The following is an 18,929-nucleotide window of genomic DNA, read 5'->3' on the forward strand; positions in this document are numbered from 1 at the left end:
CAGGGCACCTTCCTGACCCAGGGATCGACCAGCATCTCGTACATCTCCTGCATTGGCAGGAGGTTTCTTTACCACTAGCACCAAACCTGCCTGCCAGTGCAGGAGACATAAGAGATTCCTGGGTGGGGAAGATGCCCTCAAGGAAGACATGGCAACCGACTCCAATATTCTTGCCTGGAGAATCCCATAGACAGAGGAGCCTGGAGGGCTAGAGTCAATAGGGTCACAAAGATTCAGACACGACTAAAGTGACTTAGCACATATATATACATATATAATTATAACAACATTTTTAATGTGATGATGCAAACTATAAAAATACTTATTATATTTCACAATAAAATTAATGTGCAATGGTTGACACACTGGTATAGCTTAAAACTTATAAAAAACTTATAGCTTATAAGTTTTTCCTATAACTTGCAACACTTTGAACTCAGGATTTTCTGGACATATGATTCTGTTATTGATGAAATTTTAAGGAAACTTTATTTAGAAGCCAGTTTTTTTCAGATCTGAATTATTTTGGGAGCCATTAAAATCATTAAGCCATAAACACTGTGCATATAGGGCCTCATGAAAAGTTACATGCACAGAGTTACACTGTGCATGTAAGGGCCTTACTACCTTACAGTTTGGCACCGGAGCCTTTGCAATCAGTGGAATTAGTACAGTGAGATGGCAAGAATACACAGAAGAACTGTACAAAAAAGATCTTCACGACCCAGATAATCACAGTGGTGTGATCACTGACCTAGAGCCAGACATCCTGGAATGTGAAGTCAAGTGGGCCTTAGGAAGCATCACTATGAACAAAGCCAGTGGAGGTGATAGAATTCCAGTTGAGCTATTTCAAATCCTGAAAGATGATGCTATGAACATGCTGCACTCAATATGCCAGCAAATTTGGAAAACTCAGCAGTGGCCACAGGACTGGAAAAGGTCAGTTTTCATTCCAATCCCAAAGAAAGGCAATGCCAAAGAATGCTCAAACTACCGCACAATTGCACTCATCTCTGGCAACCCACTCCAGTACTCTTGCCTGGAAAATCCCATGGGTGGAGGAGTATGGAAGGCTGCAGTCCATGGGGTCGTTGAGGGTCGGACACGACTGAGCAACTTCACATTCACTTTTCACTTTCATGCATTGGAGAAGGAAATGGCAACCCACTCCAGTGTTATTGCCTGGAGAATCCCAGGGATGGGGAAGCCTGGTGGGCTGCCGTCTATGGGGTCGCACAGAGTTGGACACAATTGACTTTGCAGCAGCAGCAGCACACGCTAGTAAAGTAATGCTCAAAATTCTCCAAGCCAGGCTTCAGCAATATGTGAACTGTAAACTTCCTGATGTTCAAGCTGGTTTTAGAAAAGGCAGAGGAACCAGAAATCAAATTGCCAACATCTGCTGGATCATGGAAAAAGCAAGAGAGTTCCAGAAAAACATCTATTTCTGCTTTATTGACTATGCCAAAGCCTTTGACTATGTGGATCACAATAAACTGTGGAAACTTCTGAAAGAGATGGGAATACCAGACCACCTGACCTGCCTCTTGAGAAATTTGTATGCAGGTCAGGAAGCAACAGTTAGAACTGGGCATGGAACAACAGACTGGTTCCAAATAGGAAAAGAGTTCGTCAAGGCTGTGTATTGTCACCCTGTTTATTTAACTTCTATGCAGAGTACATCATGAGAAACGCTGGACTGGAAGAAACACAAGCTGGTATCAAGATTGCCGGGAGAAATATCAATAACCTCAGATATGCAGATGACACCACCCTTATGGCAGAAAGTAAAGAGGAACTAAAAAGCCTCTTGATGAAGGTGAAAGTGGAGAGTGAAAAAGTTGGCTTAAAGCTCAACATTCAGTAAATGAGGATTATGGCATCCGGTCCCATCACTTCATGGGAAATAGATGGGGAAACAGTGGAAACAGTGTCAGACTTTATTTTTGGGGGCTCCAAAATCACTGCAGATGGTGACTGCAGCCATGAAATTAAAAGACGCTTACTCCTTGGAAGGAAAGTTATGACCAACCTAGATAGCATATTCAAAAGCAGAGACATTACTTTGCCAACAAAGGTTTGTCTAGTCAAGGCTATGGTTTTTCCAGTGGTCATGTATGGATGTGAGAGTTGGACTGTGAGGAAGGCTGAGCGCCGAAGAATTGATGCTTTTGAACCATGGTGTTGGAGAAGACTCTTGAGAGTCCCTTGGACTGCAAGGAGATCCAACCAGTCCATTCTGAAGGAGATCAGCCCTGGGATTTCTTTGAAAGGAATGATGCTAAAGCTGAAACTCCAGTACTTTGGCCACCTCATGCGAAGACTTGACTGATTGGAAAGGACTCTGATGCTGGGAGGGATTGGGGGCAAGAGGAGAAGGGGACGACAGAGGATGGGATGGCTGGATGGCATCACGGACTCGATGGACATGAGTCTGAGTGAACTCCGGGAGTTGGTGATGGACAGGTAGGCCTGGCGTGCTGAGATTCATGGGGTCGCAAAGAGTCGCACACGACTGAGCGACTGATCTGATCTGATCTGATCTAGCAGATTCCTACATATTCAGATTTTCTGGATTGGAATAAATATAATTTATTCTTCTTAGCTGGATCTAGCAAACAGGTATTAAATATCTTGTATTCAAAGTAGAGTGCTAAACTTCAGAAACATGAGGATTATGGAAATACAAACTTAATTGGGAGCCAGGTTACTTTTACATTCTGATTCTGGGCTTTAAAACTATATTATTTATCACTTTCAAATTCTTAGATTTTGTACTTGCAAAATTAGAACATTGCTTGGTCTTTTGGATCTTAATTTCCAAAATCATTTAATTTCTGCTGCTGCTGCTGCTGCTAAGTCGCTTCAGTCGTGTCCGACTCTGTGCGATCCCATAGTCGACAGCCCACCAGGCTCGCCTGTACCTGGGATTCTCCAGGCAAGAACGCTGGAGTTGGTTGCCATTTCCTTCTCCAATGCAGGAAAGTGAAAAGTGAAAGGGAAGTCGCTCAGTCGTGTCCAAGTCTTAGCGACCCCATGGACTGCAGCCCACCAGTCTCCTCCGTCCATGGGATTTTCCAGGCAAGAGTTCTGGAGTGGGGTGCCATTGCCTTCTCCGATTTAATTTCTAGTTTTTGTCTATATTTTGAATTGATCCTATATTCAAGTTTCATCTATTTTTTCTGGTTTTTAGAAGGTATTTTCTTCTCTTATTGTGACTAGATTGTTGGAGTTTTTATAAGAGGCAATTCCTTTCAAATTTATGAGAATTGGTAATTCTGAATAACAGGATTAAAATGAAAATATATATAATATATTGGGCACTTTAGTATAATTTCAAAGCAGTTAAATAAAATTTAAGCTGGGCAAAGAATTAGAAAAGAAATCAAGAATGAAGGGACTGGGAATACGAAGCCCTTTCTGGAAAGTATAATTAAACTCAAATTTGTTTTTCAACATTCTTGGCAATAACAATCACTACTATTTTGAAAATAGAAGTGAGAAGGGAGGAAGTAGAATTCAGAAGTGAGCAAGAACAAAGGTGGGGTTGGGGAAAGATCCTCTAGAGCAGATAATCAAACTGTTAGATAAGGCCCAAGAATGAACATGGGAGTTACACTTTATAGCTCTCCCATTTGTGTTGTTGCAATAGTACTTGGGAACCGTCTGAACAGGAGACAATCCAATAAAGGTGCTAGGAATAAAGTATAAAACTGTACCTTGTGTTTGCTCAAATGGCAAACCCAAATCTGAAATATTTGATTGACTGATATGCTCACAAAAAGCTACAGTGAGATCAGGTATTGTCTGGCCGTAGGAAACTGAAGTCATAAAAGAAAGTGTGGGGGAAGGGAAACTTTTGAATGAAGATGAAATAAGAAGAGAGAGGAATTTTGTTACTTGAGTTCGGTGAATGCAGTGAATACATCTGAACAAATAAAGAGCAGTGCTGTTTCATAAGAACTGTAATCCCATATACCTTGGGCTTTTTGTGCTGTAGGCATCTTGCTAAGCTTTGTTGCTTTTGCAGATGTTGGAATGACTTATGTGCATCTTGTTTTTTCTCTAACGAATTTATCTTCTTTCAAGACTCACCTAAAGACACATCTGCTTTTTTGTCTAAACCTTCTCATCTGGAGTTAGTTGGTCTCACCCCAGTTCCCTGGCTTCCATGGCATTTCATTTCTGCCTCTGCCTGTTATTTACATCCTTGTCTCTTTCTCTTGGGCTTCCCAGGTGACTCAGTGGATAAAGAGTCTGCCTGTGCAGGAAACACAGGCAATGTGGGTTCTATTCCTGGGTTTGGAAGATTCCCTGGAGTAGGACATGGCAACCCACTCCAGGATTCTTGCCTGGGAAATCCCATGGAGGGAGGAGCCTGGCAGGCTATAGTCCAGAGGGTCGCAAAGAGTTGGACACGACTGAACACACACACACACTGTTTACACAATGCCTACAGTGATGTCAGATATTTTACATGTAGCTATCTAAAGAAATTCACCCATTCCAGTCCATTTTACTTTGCTGATTCCTAGAATGTTGACATTTACTCTTGCCATCTCCTGTTTGACCACTTCCAATTTGCCCTGATTCATGGACCTGACATTCCAGGTTCCTATGCAATATTGCTCTTTACAGCATCGGACCTTGCTTCTATCATCAGTCACATCCATAGCTGTGTATGGTTTTTGCTTTGGCTCCATCCCTTCATTCTTTCTGGAGTTATTTCTCCACTGATCTCCAGTAGCATATTGGGCCCCTACTGACCTGGGGAGTTCTTCTTTCAGTATCCATCATTTTGCCTTTTCATACTGTTCATGGGGTTCTCAAGGCAAGAATACTGAAGTGGTTTGCCATTCCCTTCTCCAGTGGACCACATTCTCTCAGACCTCTCCTCCATGACCCGCCTGTCTTGGGTGGCCCCACAGGCATGGTTTAGTTTCACTGAGTTAGACAAGGCTGTGGTCTTAGTGTGATTAGATTGACTAGTTTTCTGTGATTATGGTTTCAGTGTGTCTGTCCTCTGATGCCCTCTTGCAACACCTACCGTCTTACTTGGGTTTCTCTTACCTTGTACGTGGGGTATCTCTTCATGGCTGCTCCAGCAAAGTGCAGCTGCTTCTCCTTACCTTGGATGAGGGGTATCTCCTCACCGCCACCCTCCTGACCTTGAATGTGGAATAGCTCCTCTAGGCCCTCCGGCACCCGCACAGCCACCGCTCCTTGGAGGTGGGGTTGCTCCTCCCAGCCGCCGCCCCTGGCCTCTCACATGGGGTAGCTCCTCTCCGCTGCGCTCTGTGAGCCGTCGCAGCCACCCACGCTCATCTCACACGCTAGTAAAGTAATGCTCAAAATTCTCCAAGCCAGGCTTCAGCAATACGTGAACCATGGACTTCCAGATGTTCAAGCTGGTTTTAGAAAAGGCAGAGGAACCAGAGATCAAATTGCCAACATCCGCTGGATCATGGAAAAAGCAAGAGAGTTCCAGAAAAACATCTATTTCTGCTTTATTGACTATGCCAAAGCCTTTGACTGTGTGGATCACAATAAACTGTGGACAATTCTGAAAGAGATGGGAATACCAGACCACCTGACCTGCCTCTTGAGAAACCTGTATGCAGGTCAGGAAGCAACAGTTAGAACTGGACATGGAACAACAGACTGGTTCCAAATAGGAAAAGGAGTACGTCAAGGCTGTATATTGTCACCCTGTTTATTTAACTTACGTGCAGAGTACATCATGAGAAACGCTGGGCTGGAAGAAGCACAAGCTGGAATCAAGATTGCTGGGAGAAATATCAATAATCTTAGATAAGCCTTTCCTGGTTGCTCAGACGGTAAAGCATCTGCCTACAATGCGGGAGCCCCGGATTCGATTCCTGGGTTGGGAAGATCCCCTGGAGAAGGAAACGGCAATCCACTCCAGTACTATTGCCTGGAAAATCCCATGGACAGAGGAGCCTGGTAGGCTACAGTCCATGGGGCCACAAAGAGTTGGACACGACTGAGCAACTTCACACTTTCAGATATGCAGATGACACCACCTGTATGGCAAAAAGTGAAAAGGAACTAAAAAGCCTCTTGATGAAAGTGAAAGTGGAGAGTGAAAAAGTTGGCTTAAAGCTCAACATTCAGAAAACGAAGATCATGGCATCTGGTCCCATCACTTCATGGGAAATAGGTGGGGAAACAGTGTCAGACTTTATTTTTTTGGGCTCCAAAATCACTGCAGATGGTGACTACAGCCATGAAATTAAAAGACACTTACTCCTTGGAAGAAAAGTTATGACCAACCTAGATAGCATATTGAAAAGCAGAAACATTACTTTGCCAACAAAGGTCCGACTAGTCAAGGCTATGGTTTTTCCAGTGGTCATGTATGGATGTGAGAGTTGGACTTTGAAGAAGGCTGAGCACTGAAGAATTGATGCTTTTGAACTGTGGTATTGGAGAAGACTCTTGAGAGTCCCTTGGACTGCAAGGAGATCCAACCAGTCCATTCTGAAGGAGATCGATCAACTTTGGGATTTCTTTGAAAGGAATGATGCTAAAGCTGAAACTCCAGTACTTTGGCCACCTCATGTGAAGAGTTGACTTATTGGAAAAGACTCTGATGCTGGGAGGGATTGGGGGCAGGAGGAGAAGGGGACAACAGAGGATGAGATGGCTGGATGGCATCACTGACTCGATGTATATGAGTGTGAGTGAACTCCGGGAGTTGGTGATGGACAGGGAGGCCTGGCATGCTGCGATTCATGGGGTCGCAAAGAATTAGACGACTGAGTGATTGAACTGAACTGATCTAAAGAAAGAAACAGGTAACCTACTGAAGGTCATAGCTGGGTGTTATGTGGCTTTGTAGGCCTCATTTTATGTTGTTCTGCCTCCTATCAGTTGCTTCTGTCCTTTGTTATTTATTTTGTAAGTTTTAGAAGTTTCTTTGGCTAATAAATGTAGATCATAGATAGATCAAAATTTTTGAGAGTAATCTTTAGCATTTTATTCTGTCACTTGTTCATTTAATCATAAATATCAAGTGAAGGGAAGGCTACAGATAGTTCAGAGCCTGATTATAAATTCCTATTTAGTTTTACTATTACGCTTTCTTGTTAGTAGAGCATATGTTATTAGAGCAGAGAATATGTGTTGAGTTGTATTGTGGTGGATGATTTATTGCTTTCCTCCACAGTCTCAGATGAGCCACCTCTGCACCATGTGCAGCTTTGAGGGCTTTGAGGCTCTTGCCTAAAGAGTCAGTCCTGATGGGTGGAGACCCTCTGTTCACCACCCTGCTTACTCATGTAGCCTTCACTCTGTAAGGTTGAGATGAGGAGTCTGGATACTAAACCTTTAACTGTTTTTGTAACAGGCTTATCAGTAGTCTCCACTCCTGCAATTCCCATACTCATGCTGCCCCATGGGGAGAGGCCAACAGCTCTTACTGATGGGCTGGAAGTACCTTCTGAGAACACAAGGACTTGCAGTCCTTGCTAACAACAATCATAAGACATGTTGAAATTAACCATAATGACCATGCTGCCTGGGCTTCCTCCTGGATCTCTGAAGGTTGCTCCTGATGGGCTGTTGTTTCTCTTCTGAGTTTGCAGACATGGTTACAGTCACATCCACAGCATTAGTGGTGGTGCCTATTGTTACAATTGCTCCTATCAAGCTTTGTAGGCTTTGTAATTGCAGAAGTATGTGAACTGTTGAAGGCAGTGTATGTGGGAGGCATGTTAAATTCATTCCTCCCCAGCATAATCATACTGCTGCTGCTGCTAAGTCGCTTCAGTTGTGTCTGACTCGGTGCGACCCCATAGACGGCAGCCCGCCAGGCTCCCCCGTCCCTGGGATTCTCCAGCCAAGAACACTGGAGTGGGTTGCCGTTTCCTTCTCCAATGCATGAAAGTGAAAAGTGAAAGTGAAGTAGCTCAGTCGTGTCCGACTGGTTGCGACCCCATGGACTGCAGCCTACCAGGCTCCTCCATCCATGGGATTTTCCAGGCAAGAGTACTGGAGTGAGTTGCCATTGCCTTCTCCATAATCATACTAAGTGGCTCTAAACTCATCACGGTTTATGTAAAGGCTCTGAATGCTTACTCGATCTTGATTTCTTCCATAGAAAAAGGTAGCATTTGCCTAGGAGAAGACAAGTAAAGAAAGTGATACCAGTAAAACTGCTTCCTTTTCTTTCTGTAGCTAAACAACAAGAGCTTATAGTAAGAATTTTGAGCTTTCAACTCTACTCTGCCATTTGATGCAAGAAGTTCTCCTACAGTATCTCTACAATGACCACTCCAGTTTTGCTGGGACAGTTTGTGTCAGTGAGAATACTTATTAAAATACACTTTTGTTAGTATTTATCCTGGTCAGGCGATATGTACTTTAATAATTTGATGTATATGTGTGTGTGCTCAATCGGGTCCAACTCTTTGTTACCCCATGGACTGTAGCCCACCAGGCTCCTCTGCCCATGGAGTTTTCCAGGCAAGAATATTGACGGGGGATGGAGGGTTATCATTTCCTATTCCAGGAGATCTTCCCAACCCAGGGATTGAACCTGCATCTCTTGCATCTGTTGTATTGACAGGTTGATTCTTTACCGCCGTACCACCTGGGAAGCCCAGTATTTTGATAGGTACTAACAAATTATGCACATCTCACTGTCACTGATTTATACAAAAATAAGTACATGGCAGTCTTGGGGAGACATACATTCTGCAAAATGTCCGCCTACCTGGGTTGGAGTATATGTTCAAGAATAGATTGGGTGGTCAGGCTGCTGCAGATGGCAATATGATATTGGATATGAAATTAATGGTTGCTGACAGCTAACAAATCTCTGCAATACAGCCTTGGGGAACTCTTTGGAGAAATACTAGGAACCTCTTTAGTGTGCCATGGCCTCCAAATGAGGCTCATTTGGCCTTGAGTCCTTCTAAAAATTAGAGTATTCCCAGATGAGCCTCTGTACCAAAGCCTCTGCAGGACTTCAAGCTGTTCTCCCTAAGCACCCTGGCCCCATCTTTTGGAGACTTACCACTAGGCACTTCTTCTCTTTTCTTAAGTCCAGTTATGTCCAGAATGTTCCTAGCTCGGGTGGCCTGAGTTCTGCTGTGAGCATTTGCTGATAGTCTCAGGAAATAAATGAGGTTTTTCCACTGAATAAAAAGATCCCCTCTATCTGGAGGGGGACACAGCTGAAGGTAAAAAGAGCGGCCACTGGCAAGCTTCAAGTGGAGCTGTTGTTTTTTACTGTTATGAATGGATATCTCTACAATCTTCAAGGGAAGCAGCCTGGTTAGCTCTAAGATCTGTGTAGGCTTTTTACCTCTCTCCCGGGCAGCAGAGCTGTGCCTGTTAGAGTCATCACAGATAGCAGCTGGTTGGGCCAGCAGCATGACATCAGGCAGTGTGAGGTGGGGGCTGGTACGAAAGATGCCCACAGTCACCATTTGGGCCCGGTTGTGCACATCAAGCACTTCTCCTTTCCTGCTGACCTGTATAAAGTTACTCTCAAACACTGGCGCATATTGGAATATAGGGTACTCCCCCTTGTACAGTTATCACTGCAGTTTCCCCATGGAGGTGTTAAACATACTCGGCAAGACTGCTTTTGGCTGAGTAGTATGCTAATGTATATTGGCTGTTCTTGACTTTTATCAGGATAGCTCCTAGAACCTTCTCCAAGCCTTCCTTACCACACCTTGTAGAGCGTCCTGTTTCCCTGGTCTCTCCAGCAGTTGGGCTAACAGTGGTCTCCTGCAAATTTTGCCTCTGAGTGACTGAGGGCAAGTTGTGGGAGCTGATTACCGACTACTCAGTGCTAGAGACAGTTTCTTCTGGACCTGACTGTGCCCTGCCTAGAGCATGGAGATGTCAGGGCATGCAGAAGCCAGGCTTTCAGTAGATGTCTGGTTATAAAGGTGTGCAGTTATCAGGGTCCCAGTATGTCAGGGTGCACAGATGTTAAGGTGCACAGATATTGGTATTCAATCATAATCCCATTGCATCTCTCCTCCAAAAACTGTACCCTTCAACTAAGCCTAAACTACCTTGAGGGACCCCTCTTATCCTCTCCTGTCCATTGTGACCCGGGCTCATCACACAGACCTTTGTCTATGTCCTGCAACAGTCCCGCCCTCAGAGCAGGGTAACTGTCCTCTCTACTTCACCCATCCTCTTCACCAGGCCACACTGCCACAGCTCAGAAGACCACTCCCTCCTCCCTGGGCCCATCTGAGGATCTTAATACTTACTGACAAATTGCTTTCAAAAAGGGTTGGGCAAACTTTCTGTTAGGTATGAGTTTAAAATATGCATACTCTCTTAACCAGCACTTCTAACTGCTGACAATTAGAATTAATTGTAGGCAATTTACCTTAAAGACAGTTGGACAAGTTGGTAAACAAGCTGGATGTATAGAATGTTTATCAAGGTTTATTGTAGCAAAAACAATCATAAACAAGATTAATATCTTATAATAAGGATTTGGTTAAATAGATTATGGAGCATTCTGTGAAAGAATACTCTGAAGTCATAAGAATGATTATGTGGTTCCTTATTTATTGAAATGAAAAGATATACCTGATAATATTCTTTTAAGAAAAAGAGAAAAGCAAACATTTCAGACTAGGTTTATACCCGTGATCCAATTTATGTAAAATCATCCATATGTGTGTTTGGGTATAAAATTACAATATATTCAACGAAATGTTTAAAGTGCTTGTCCCTGGATGGTGTAATTTTTATTTTCTTTATATTTCCTGTTTTCTCTTAGGATACTTATTTACTTCTGTTAATGGGATGAATTAAGCTATTTTTATTAACAATATTTTTATAGCCATCAAAAATTTTATGTTTGACCTACCCTCAAGTTGCTGAGATTTTCCCTAGACATCTGTACCCTAACTGTACAGTGGAAAGAGCCTTGAACATCATATGTATGCTCTAGTCTTTACTATCAAATTGGCTTATTAAAGAAGTAGTCAGAAATTTGGCTATTATAAATATTATAAATTCAGTAAGATTAAAATATACTTATTGGAATGACAATTTACATAACACACACATACATACGTAAAGCCATCTTTTTTGAGTTTTTTGTCTGTTCTGTAAGTAAAAATGAACACTTTCTTCCCTTCATATCGAAGTATCTGGTTATTTCTGGAAATATGAATACTTTATTCTTTATTTATTGAGAGGCTTAGTCACACATCAATAGCAGTTCTTACTGGCCCATCCAAAATCTTTATATTTTAATTTCCATTTCACGTTTACATTGTCTATAATTAAGAATAAGAATAAGCCTAACATATATTTAGTAATCAAACTAACCTTTCAAATCTATCCAAGAGATTCTGGTATTTGTTGAAAGGAATAGGTAGCACTGGAAACAGTATAATTTAATTTAGGTGCTTTTTTAAATATAAATTTATTATTTTAATTGGAGGCTAATTAGTTTACAATATTGTATCAGTTTTGCCATACATTGACATGAATTCGCCATGGGTATACTCATGTTCCCCATCCTGAACCCCCCTCCCACCTCCCTCCAATTACTGTCCCTCTGGGTCATCTCAGTGCACCAGCCCTGAGCATCCTGTCTCATGCATTGAACCTGGACTGGTGATTCATTTCACATATGATAATATACATGTTTATTTGCCATTCTCCCAAATCATCCCACCCTCGCCCTCTCCCACAGAGTCCAAAAGACTGTTCTATACATCTGTGTCTGTTTTACTGTCTCACATACAGGGTTATCATTACCATCTTTCTAAATTCCATATATATATATATGCATTAGTATACTGTACTGGTGTTTTTCTTTCTGGCTTTCTTCACTCTGTATAATAGGCTCTAGTTTCATCCACCTCATTAGAACTGATTCAAATGTATTCTTTTTAATGGCCGAGTAATACTCCATTGTGTATATGTACCACAGCTTTCTTATCCATTCATCTGCTGATGGACATCTAGGTTGCTTCCATGTCCTGGCTATTGTTCACATTGGGGTGCACGTGTCTCTTTCAATTCTGGTTTCCTTGGTGTGTATGCCCAACAGTGGGATTGCTGGCTCGTATAGCAGTTCTATTTCCAGTTTTTTAAGGACTCTCCACACTGTTCTCCATAGTGGCTGTACTTGTTTGCATTCCCACCAACAGTGTGAGAAGGGTTCCCTTTTCTCCACACCCTCTCCAGCATTTATTGCTTGTAGACTTTTGGATCGCAGCCATTCTGACTGGAGTGAAATGGTACCTCATCGTGGTTTTGATTTGCATTTCTCTGATAATGAGTGATGTTGAGCATCTTTTCATGTGTTTGTTAGCCATCTGTATGTCTTCTTTGGAGAAATGTCTATTTAGTTCTTTGGCCCAGTTTTTGATTGGGTTAGTTATTTTTCTGGAATTGAGCTGCAGGAGCTGCTTGTATATTTTTGAGATTAGTTGTTTGTCAGTTGCTTCATTTGCTATTATTTTCTCCCATTCTGAAGGCTGTCTTTTCACCTTGCTTTTACTTTCCTTTGTTGTGCAAAAGCTTTTAAGTTTAATTAGGTCCCATTTGTTTATTTTTGCTTTTATTTCCAATATTCTGGGAGGTGGGTCATAGAGGATCCTGCTGTGATGTATGTCAGAGAGTGTTTTGCCTATGTTCTCCTCTAGGAGTTTTATAGTTTCTGGTCTTACGTTTAGATCTTTAATCCATTTTGAGTTTATTTTTGTGTATGGTGTTAGAGAGTGTTCTAGTTTCATTCTTTTACAAGTGGTTGACCAGTTTTCCCAGCACCACTTGTTAAAGAGATTGTCTTTAATCCATTGTATATTCTTGCCTCCTTTGTCAAAGATAAGGTGTCCATATGTGCGTGGATTTATCTCTGGGCTTTCTATTTTGTTCCATTGATCTATATTTCTGTCTTTGTGCCAGTACCATACTGTCTTGATTACTGTGGCTTTGTAGTAGAGCCTGAAGTCAAGCAGGTTGATTCCTCCACTTCCATTCTTCTTTCTCAAGATTGCTTTGGCTTTTAAAAAATAAAGTGAAGATACACTGATTTTCTTAAAAGCAATTTCATGCCATGCACATATGTTACAAGATTCTTATCTTAGGCTTCCATTAGACCACTGAGCTAATTACCTTGTCTCCAGGGAAACCAGAAGCAATATTACTTAGAGTCTAAAGACTCACAATTTTTTCCTAACCAGTCATTAGAACAGCAACAGTAGAACCTCTCTTATGTGGCCTGATAACTATCATGTGTAGCATTCTGGCAAATATGTCTATTTTCATTGAGTCTGATGAATTTTATCTGGAATTCCTCTAGATATTTAGAAAACTGTCTTAGTATTTGCTTCAATAGTTAAGAAGCTGAGATGGCTAAATAAGAAATCAACCTGAACCTGAGATTAATAAATTCTTGGAAGACTGACCTATGCAAACATTTGTGTGATTAATGTTAGAGAATGTTTTGCCTATGTTCTTTTCTAGGAGTTTTATTGTGTCATGTCTTATATTTCAGTCTTTAAGCCATTTTGAGTTTATTTTTTATTTTGTCCCATGAAAGGAGGCATTTAATCTTTTTTTTTCTTTTTTTTAAATTTTTTTAAATTAATTTTATTTTATTTTTAAACTTTACATAATTGTATTACTTTTGCCAAATATCAAAATGAATCCACCACAGGTATACATGTGTTCCCCATCCTGAACCCTCCTCCCTCCTCCCTCCCCATACCATCCCTCTGGGTCGTCCCAGTGCACCAGCCCCAAGCATCCAGTATCGTGCATTGAACCTGGACTGGCTGTGGGAGAGGGAGAGGGTGGGAAGATTTGGGAGAATGGCATTGAAACATGTAAAATATCATGTATGAAAATCTTTATTTTTTAACATGGACATTCTGTACTTCTGGTCAATGCACCTTTTTTTTTTTTTTTTCTTTAATGATTAAAGCAATGTGCGTTTGGCCACAAACAGGCTGTTTTAGTTAGCATAGAATTCAAGTTAAATCATGTACAGGCTAGAATCACTTCCCCGTGCCTCAATATGTAGAAGTTTCTTCTATTGATAAATCATAAACAATTTGAATTTCAATTTTTAAGTATGCAATAAAGCCTTAAAATAACATTAGGAATGCAAATGTCATTGTAGACCTCTTTCTTTTTTTATATAGAAATTTAGTTGATTTACAATATTACATTAGTGTCGTATGTATAGCATAGTGGTTCAATGTTTTTATAGATTATATTGAGTTTATTTTTGTACATGATATGAGTGTGTTCTGATTTTATTAATTTACACGTGGCTGTCCAACTTTCCCAGCACCACTTGTTGAAGAGATGGTCTTTGAAGAGACGGTCTTTTTCCCATTTTTATATTCTTGCCTCCTTTGTAGAAGATTAATTGACCATAGGTGTTTGGATTTATTTCTGGGCTCTCTTTTCAGTTCCATTGGTCCATATGCCTGTTTTTATACCAAAAGATACATATACTCTTATGTTCTAGCAGCACTATTCAGAATAGGCAAAACATGGGAACAACCTAAATATCCATCGACAGATGAATGGACAAAGATGTCATATACATATACAATGGAATACTACTCAAACATTAAGAAGAACAAATAATGCTCTTTGCAGCAACATGGATGCAGTTAGAGATTATTGAACTAGGTGAAGTAAGTCACACAGTGTGCCTGTGTCAGGTAAGTGTGATATCACTTATATGTTGAATCCAAAATATGACACAGATGAACCCATCTACAAAACAGAAACAGACTCACAGACATAGAAAACAAACTTGTGGTCGCCAAGGTGGAGGGAGGAGGGAGAGGGATGGACTGGGGTGGTAAATGCAAACAATTACAGTTTGCATCAGTCAGTCAGTCAGTTCAGTCGCTCAGTCTTGTCCGACTCTTTGCAACCTCATGAATCACAGCACGCCAGGCTCCCTGTCCATTACCATCTCCTGGAGTTCACTCAAACTCACGTCCACTGAGTCAGTGATGCCATCCAGCCATCTTATCCTCTGTCATCCCCTTTTCCTCCTGTCCCCAATCCCTCCCAGCATCAGAGTCTTTTCCAAGGAGTCAACTCTTCGCATGAGGTGGCCAAAGTACTGGAGTTTCAGCTTTAGCATCATTCCTTCCAAAGAAATCCCAGGGCTGATCTCCTTCAGAATGGACTGGTTGGATCTCCTTGCAGTCCAAGGGACTCTCAAGAGTCTTCTCCAACACCACAGTTCAAAAGCATCAATTCTTCAGCGCTCAGCCTTCTTCACAGTCCAACTCTCACATCCATACATGACCACAGGAAAAACCATAGCCTTGACTAGACAGACCTTTGTTGGCAAAGTAATGTCTCTGCTTTTGAACATGCTATCTAGGTTGGTCATAACTTTCCTTCCAAGGAGTAAGTGTCTTTTAATTACACGGCTGCAATCACCATCTACAGTGATTTTGGAGCCCCCCAAAATAAAACAGCCACTGTTTCCACTGTTTCCCCATCTATTTCCCATGAAATAATGGGACCAGATGCCATGATCTTCGTTTACTGAATGTTGAGCTTTAAGCCAACTTTTTCACTCTCCTCTTTCACTTTCATCAAGAGGCTTTTTAGTTCCTCTTCACTTTCTGCCATAAGGGTGGTGTCATCTGCATATCTGAGGTTATTGATATTTCTCCTGGCGATCTTGATTATAGCTTGTGCTTCTTCCAGTCCAGCGTTTCTCATGGTACACTCTGCATATAAGTTAAATAAGCAGGGTGACACTATACACCCTTGACATACTCCTTTTCCTATTTGGAACCAGTCTGTTGTTCCATGTCCAGTTCTAACTGTTGCCTCCTAACCTGCATATGGATTTCTCAAGAGGTAGGTCAGGTGGTCTGGTATTCCCATCTCTTTCAGAAGTTTCCACAGTTTATTGTGATCCACACAGTCAAAGGCTTTGGCATAGTCAATAAAGCAGAAATAGATGTTTTTTCTGGAACTCTCTTGCTTTTTCCATGATCCAGCAGATGTTGGCAATTTGATCTCTGGTTCCTCTGCCTTTTCTAAAACCAGCTTGAACATTTGGAAGTTCACAGTTCATGTATACTGAAGCCTGGCTTGGAGAATTTTGAGCATTTGTGCAGTAGTTTGAGCATTCTTTGGCATTGCCTTTCATTGGGATTGGAATGAAAACTGACCTTTTCCAGTCCCATGGCCACTGCTGAGTTTTCCGAATTTGCTGGCATATTGAGTGCAGCACTTTCACAGCATCATCAGGAATTCCATCACCTCCACTAGCTTTGTTCGTAGTGATGCTTTCTAAGGCCCACTTGACTTCACATTCCAGGATGTCTGGCTCTAGGTAGGTGATCATACCATCGTGATTATCTGTGTCATGAAACTATTTTTTGTACAATTCTTCTGTGTATTCTTGCCACCTCTTAATATCTTCTTGTTTTGTTAGGTCCATACCATTTCTGCCCTTTATCGAGCCCATCTTTGAATGAAATGTTCCCTTGTTATTTCTAATTTTGTTGAAGAGATCTCTAGTCTTTCCCATTCTGTTGTTTTCCTCTCTTTCTTTGCATTGATCACTGAGGAATGCTTTCTTATCTCTTCTTGCTATTCTTTGGAAATCTGCATTCAGATGCTTATATATTTCCTTTTCTCCTTTGCTTTTTGCTTCTCTTCTCTTCACAGCTATTTGTAAGGCCTCCCCAGACAGCCATTTTGCTTTTGCATTTCTTTTCCATGGGGATGGTCTTGATCCCTATCTCCTGTACAATGTCACGAACCTCAGTCCATAGTTCATCAGGCACTCTATCTATCAGATCTAGTCCCTTAAATCTGTAAAAGTTAGATAGTGACTATTTTAGGCTTTGATACTGTATGATCTCTGTTTCAAGTTATTAAATAACAGCCTTATTTGTGAAAATGGGCAGTGGCTGGATTTTTGCTGAAGTTTACTGACCACTGGACTATGGAATAAAAAAAATTAGAACCCTACTACTGATAGTGAAATCGATATCAATATGGATCTACTTGGAAATATTTTCAGGTGATAAAATGTTTTATCCTGTGAAGAAAAGTAAGAACTTATTAAAAGAAGGCAAAAAATGTATGCTCTATAGGTAACAAGTCTCTGAAGTGCCAGTTTCTAAACTTTCAAACTCAAAGCACAATTTCACAGAAATAATTTTAGGTGTTCAACTTAAACACATTTCTCAGCAATTGAAACCACATTACAGCTGGTATAAAACCACTCTGGACTTTTAGAAGCTAAATTCTAAATGATATGTGTACCCTCTGTGGTATGTGAGATGGGTACTTCTTCCAAGTGTTAGTGAGCAACTATTTGGTGCAAAACTATTAATTCTATCGAAGTTAAGGCCCAACTCAAATGCTTTTTCCTTCCTAAAGGTTTAGTCAGTCCTCCCCTGCCAGAAGTATTTCTCTTAATATTCAGATAACTTATTTTTTTACATCTGTGAATCTCTCCCTTTTATTATGATTATATACATGTATGTGTGTGTGTGTGTGTGTGTGTGTGTGTGTGTGTATATATATATATAGTAGGTCAGTTGCTCAGTCGTGTCTGAGTCTTTGCGACCCCATGGACTGCAGCATGCCAGGCTTTCCTATCCTTCCCTATCTCCTGGAGTTTGCTCAAACTCATGTCCATCGAGGTGGTGATGCCATCCAACCATCTCATCCTCTTTCACCCTCTTCTCCTCTTGTTCTCAATCTTTCCCAGCATCAAGGTCCTTTCCAGTTAATCAGCTCTTCTCATCGGGTGGCCGAAGTACTGGAGCTTCAGCTTTGGCATTAGTCCTTCTAATGAATATTCAGAGTTTATTCCCAATATCTATTGTTTTAGGTTGTTAGCTGCCTGAGGGCAGTGTCTGTGTATAACAAATGTTTATGCTTCAGCACACTCTGGTTTTGCCTTGCATACGGTAGGCACTCAGGCTATGCTAATTAAATTCTGAATTTTTCTTGGTATCTTCCTTATAGGGAGATAAGCTAGAGTGGTATAAAAAGCATTCATTTTGGTAATTTGAATTCTTATTCTCTTTTGATAACTTGCTAAAAATATATTCAACCTCTCTGAATCAACCTCGGTTTCCACATTTGTAAAATGAGGATGATTCTATACATTGTTTTGTGAGAATTAAATGAGTTGACCAGTGTCAAGTGCCTACAGAAAACCTAACACATAAAACATTAGCCTTTATTTTGTCTAATGGATGTATGCAGTTTTTGTTTTATACACTATTCGATGAATCAAATATTTTAAAAAGGATGAATTAATAACCAATTAATAAGTAAATGGGAACAATGCAGAAAAAGGCAAATGATATCTCCATTGAGTGTTCATTAGTAAAATGTTACATTGTTTTCTGTATCTGTCAACAAATATTTTATCCACTGTACTTCTTACAGTTACCTTACTAGTAAAAATAAAGCTCTATTTAATTTGAATGAACTCCTAGAAGGACTTTTATTACTTACTTTAATTCCTGGTGCAACTGAGATTTGGTCCTACTTATTAGGCTTCTACATTCTGAAAACAGACAAAATTAATAGGAATTATAAGGGAACTTGTTAAAAGAAAAATGGCGTCCACTATCTTTTTATATCCTATGGATGAGCCGTATATTTTATACTGGAAGGGAGAAACAACCATAAACAAAAAAATGAAGGTTATCCCCAGCCTTGCTCTTTTTTGTGTTTTTGGCATGTTTTTGCCTAGGTGTGATAATGCACCACAGCTCTTCAGTGAGACTCTGCAATCCAGCTCTGCTCAGGCTGGGCCATGATATTCCCTTTTCCATGTGCCTCTTCCCCCTGTTATCCTGCTCCTTACCAAACCCAGTTTTCCAAGATGGTTTTGCACTCTACCTAATTTGTGTTAGTCAGCCCCTGCAGCCTCTTGCTAC

General features: G+C 40.9%; 2 protein-coding genes across 15 annotated transcripts in view; one reads left to right on the forward strand and one right to left on the reverse strand.

Annotated features, from left to right (window-relative positions):
• Nucleotides 1-18,929, forward strand: part of ANKS1B (ankyrin repeat and sterile alpha motif domain containing 1B) — a 1,175,033-nt gene that overhangs the window by 293,136 nt on the left and 862,968 nt on the right. The gene's annotated exons all lie outside the window — the stretch shown is intronic.
• On the reverse strand, nucleotides 8,949-9,602 carry FAM71C (family with sequence similarity 71 member C). Its single transcript, XM_027542528.1, is given in 1 exon segment — nucleotides 8,949-9,602. A coding segment is annotated over 1 exon segment (654 nt).

The sequence above is a fragment of the Bos indicus x Bos taurus genome, chromosome 5 (assembly GCF_003369695.1).
Source record: "Bos indicus x Bos taurus breed Angus x Brahman F1 hybrid chromosome 5, Bos_hybrid_MaternalHap_v2.0, whole genome shotgun sequence".
NCBI lineage: Eukaryota > Metazoa > Chordata > Mammalia > Artiodactyla > Bovidae > Bos > Bos indicus x Bos taurus.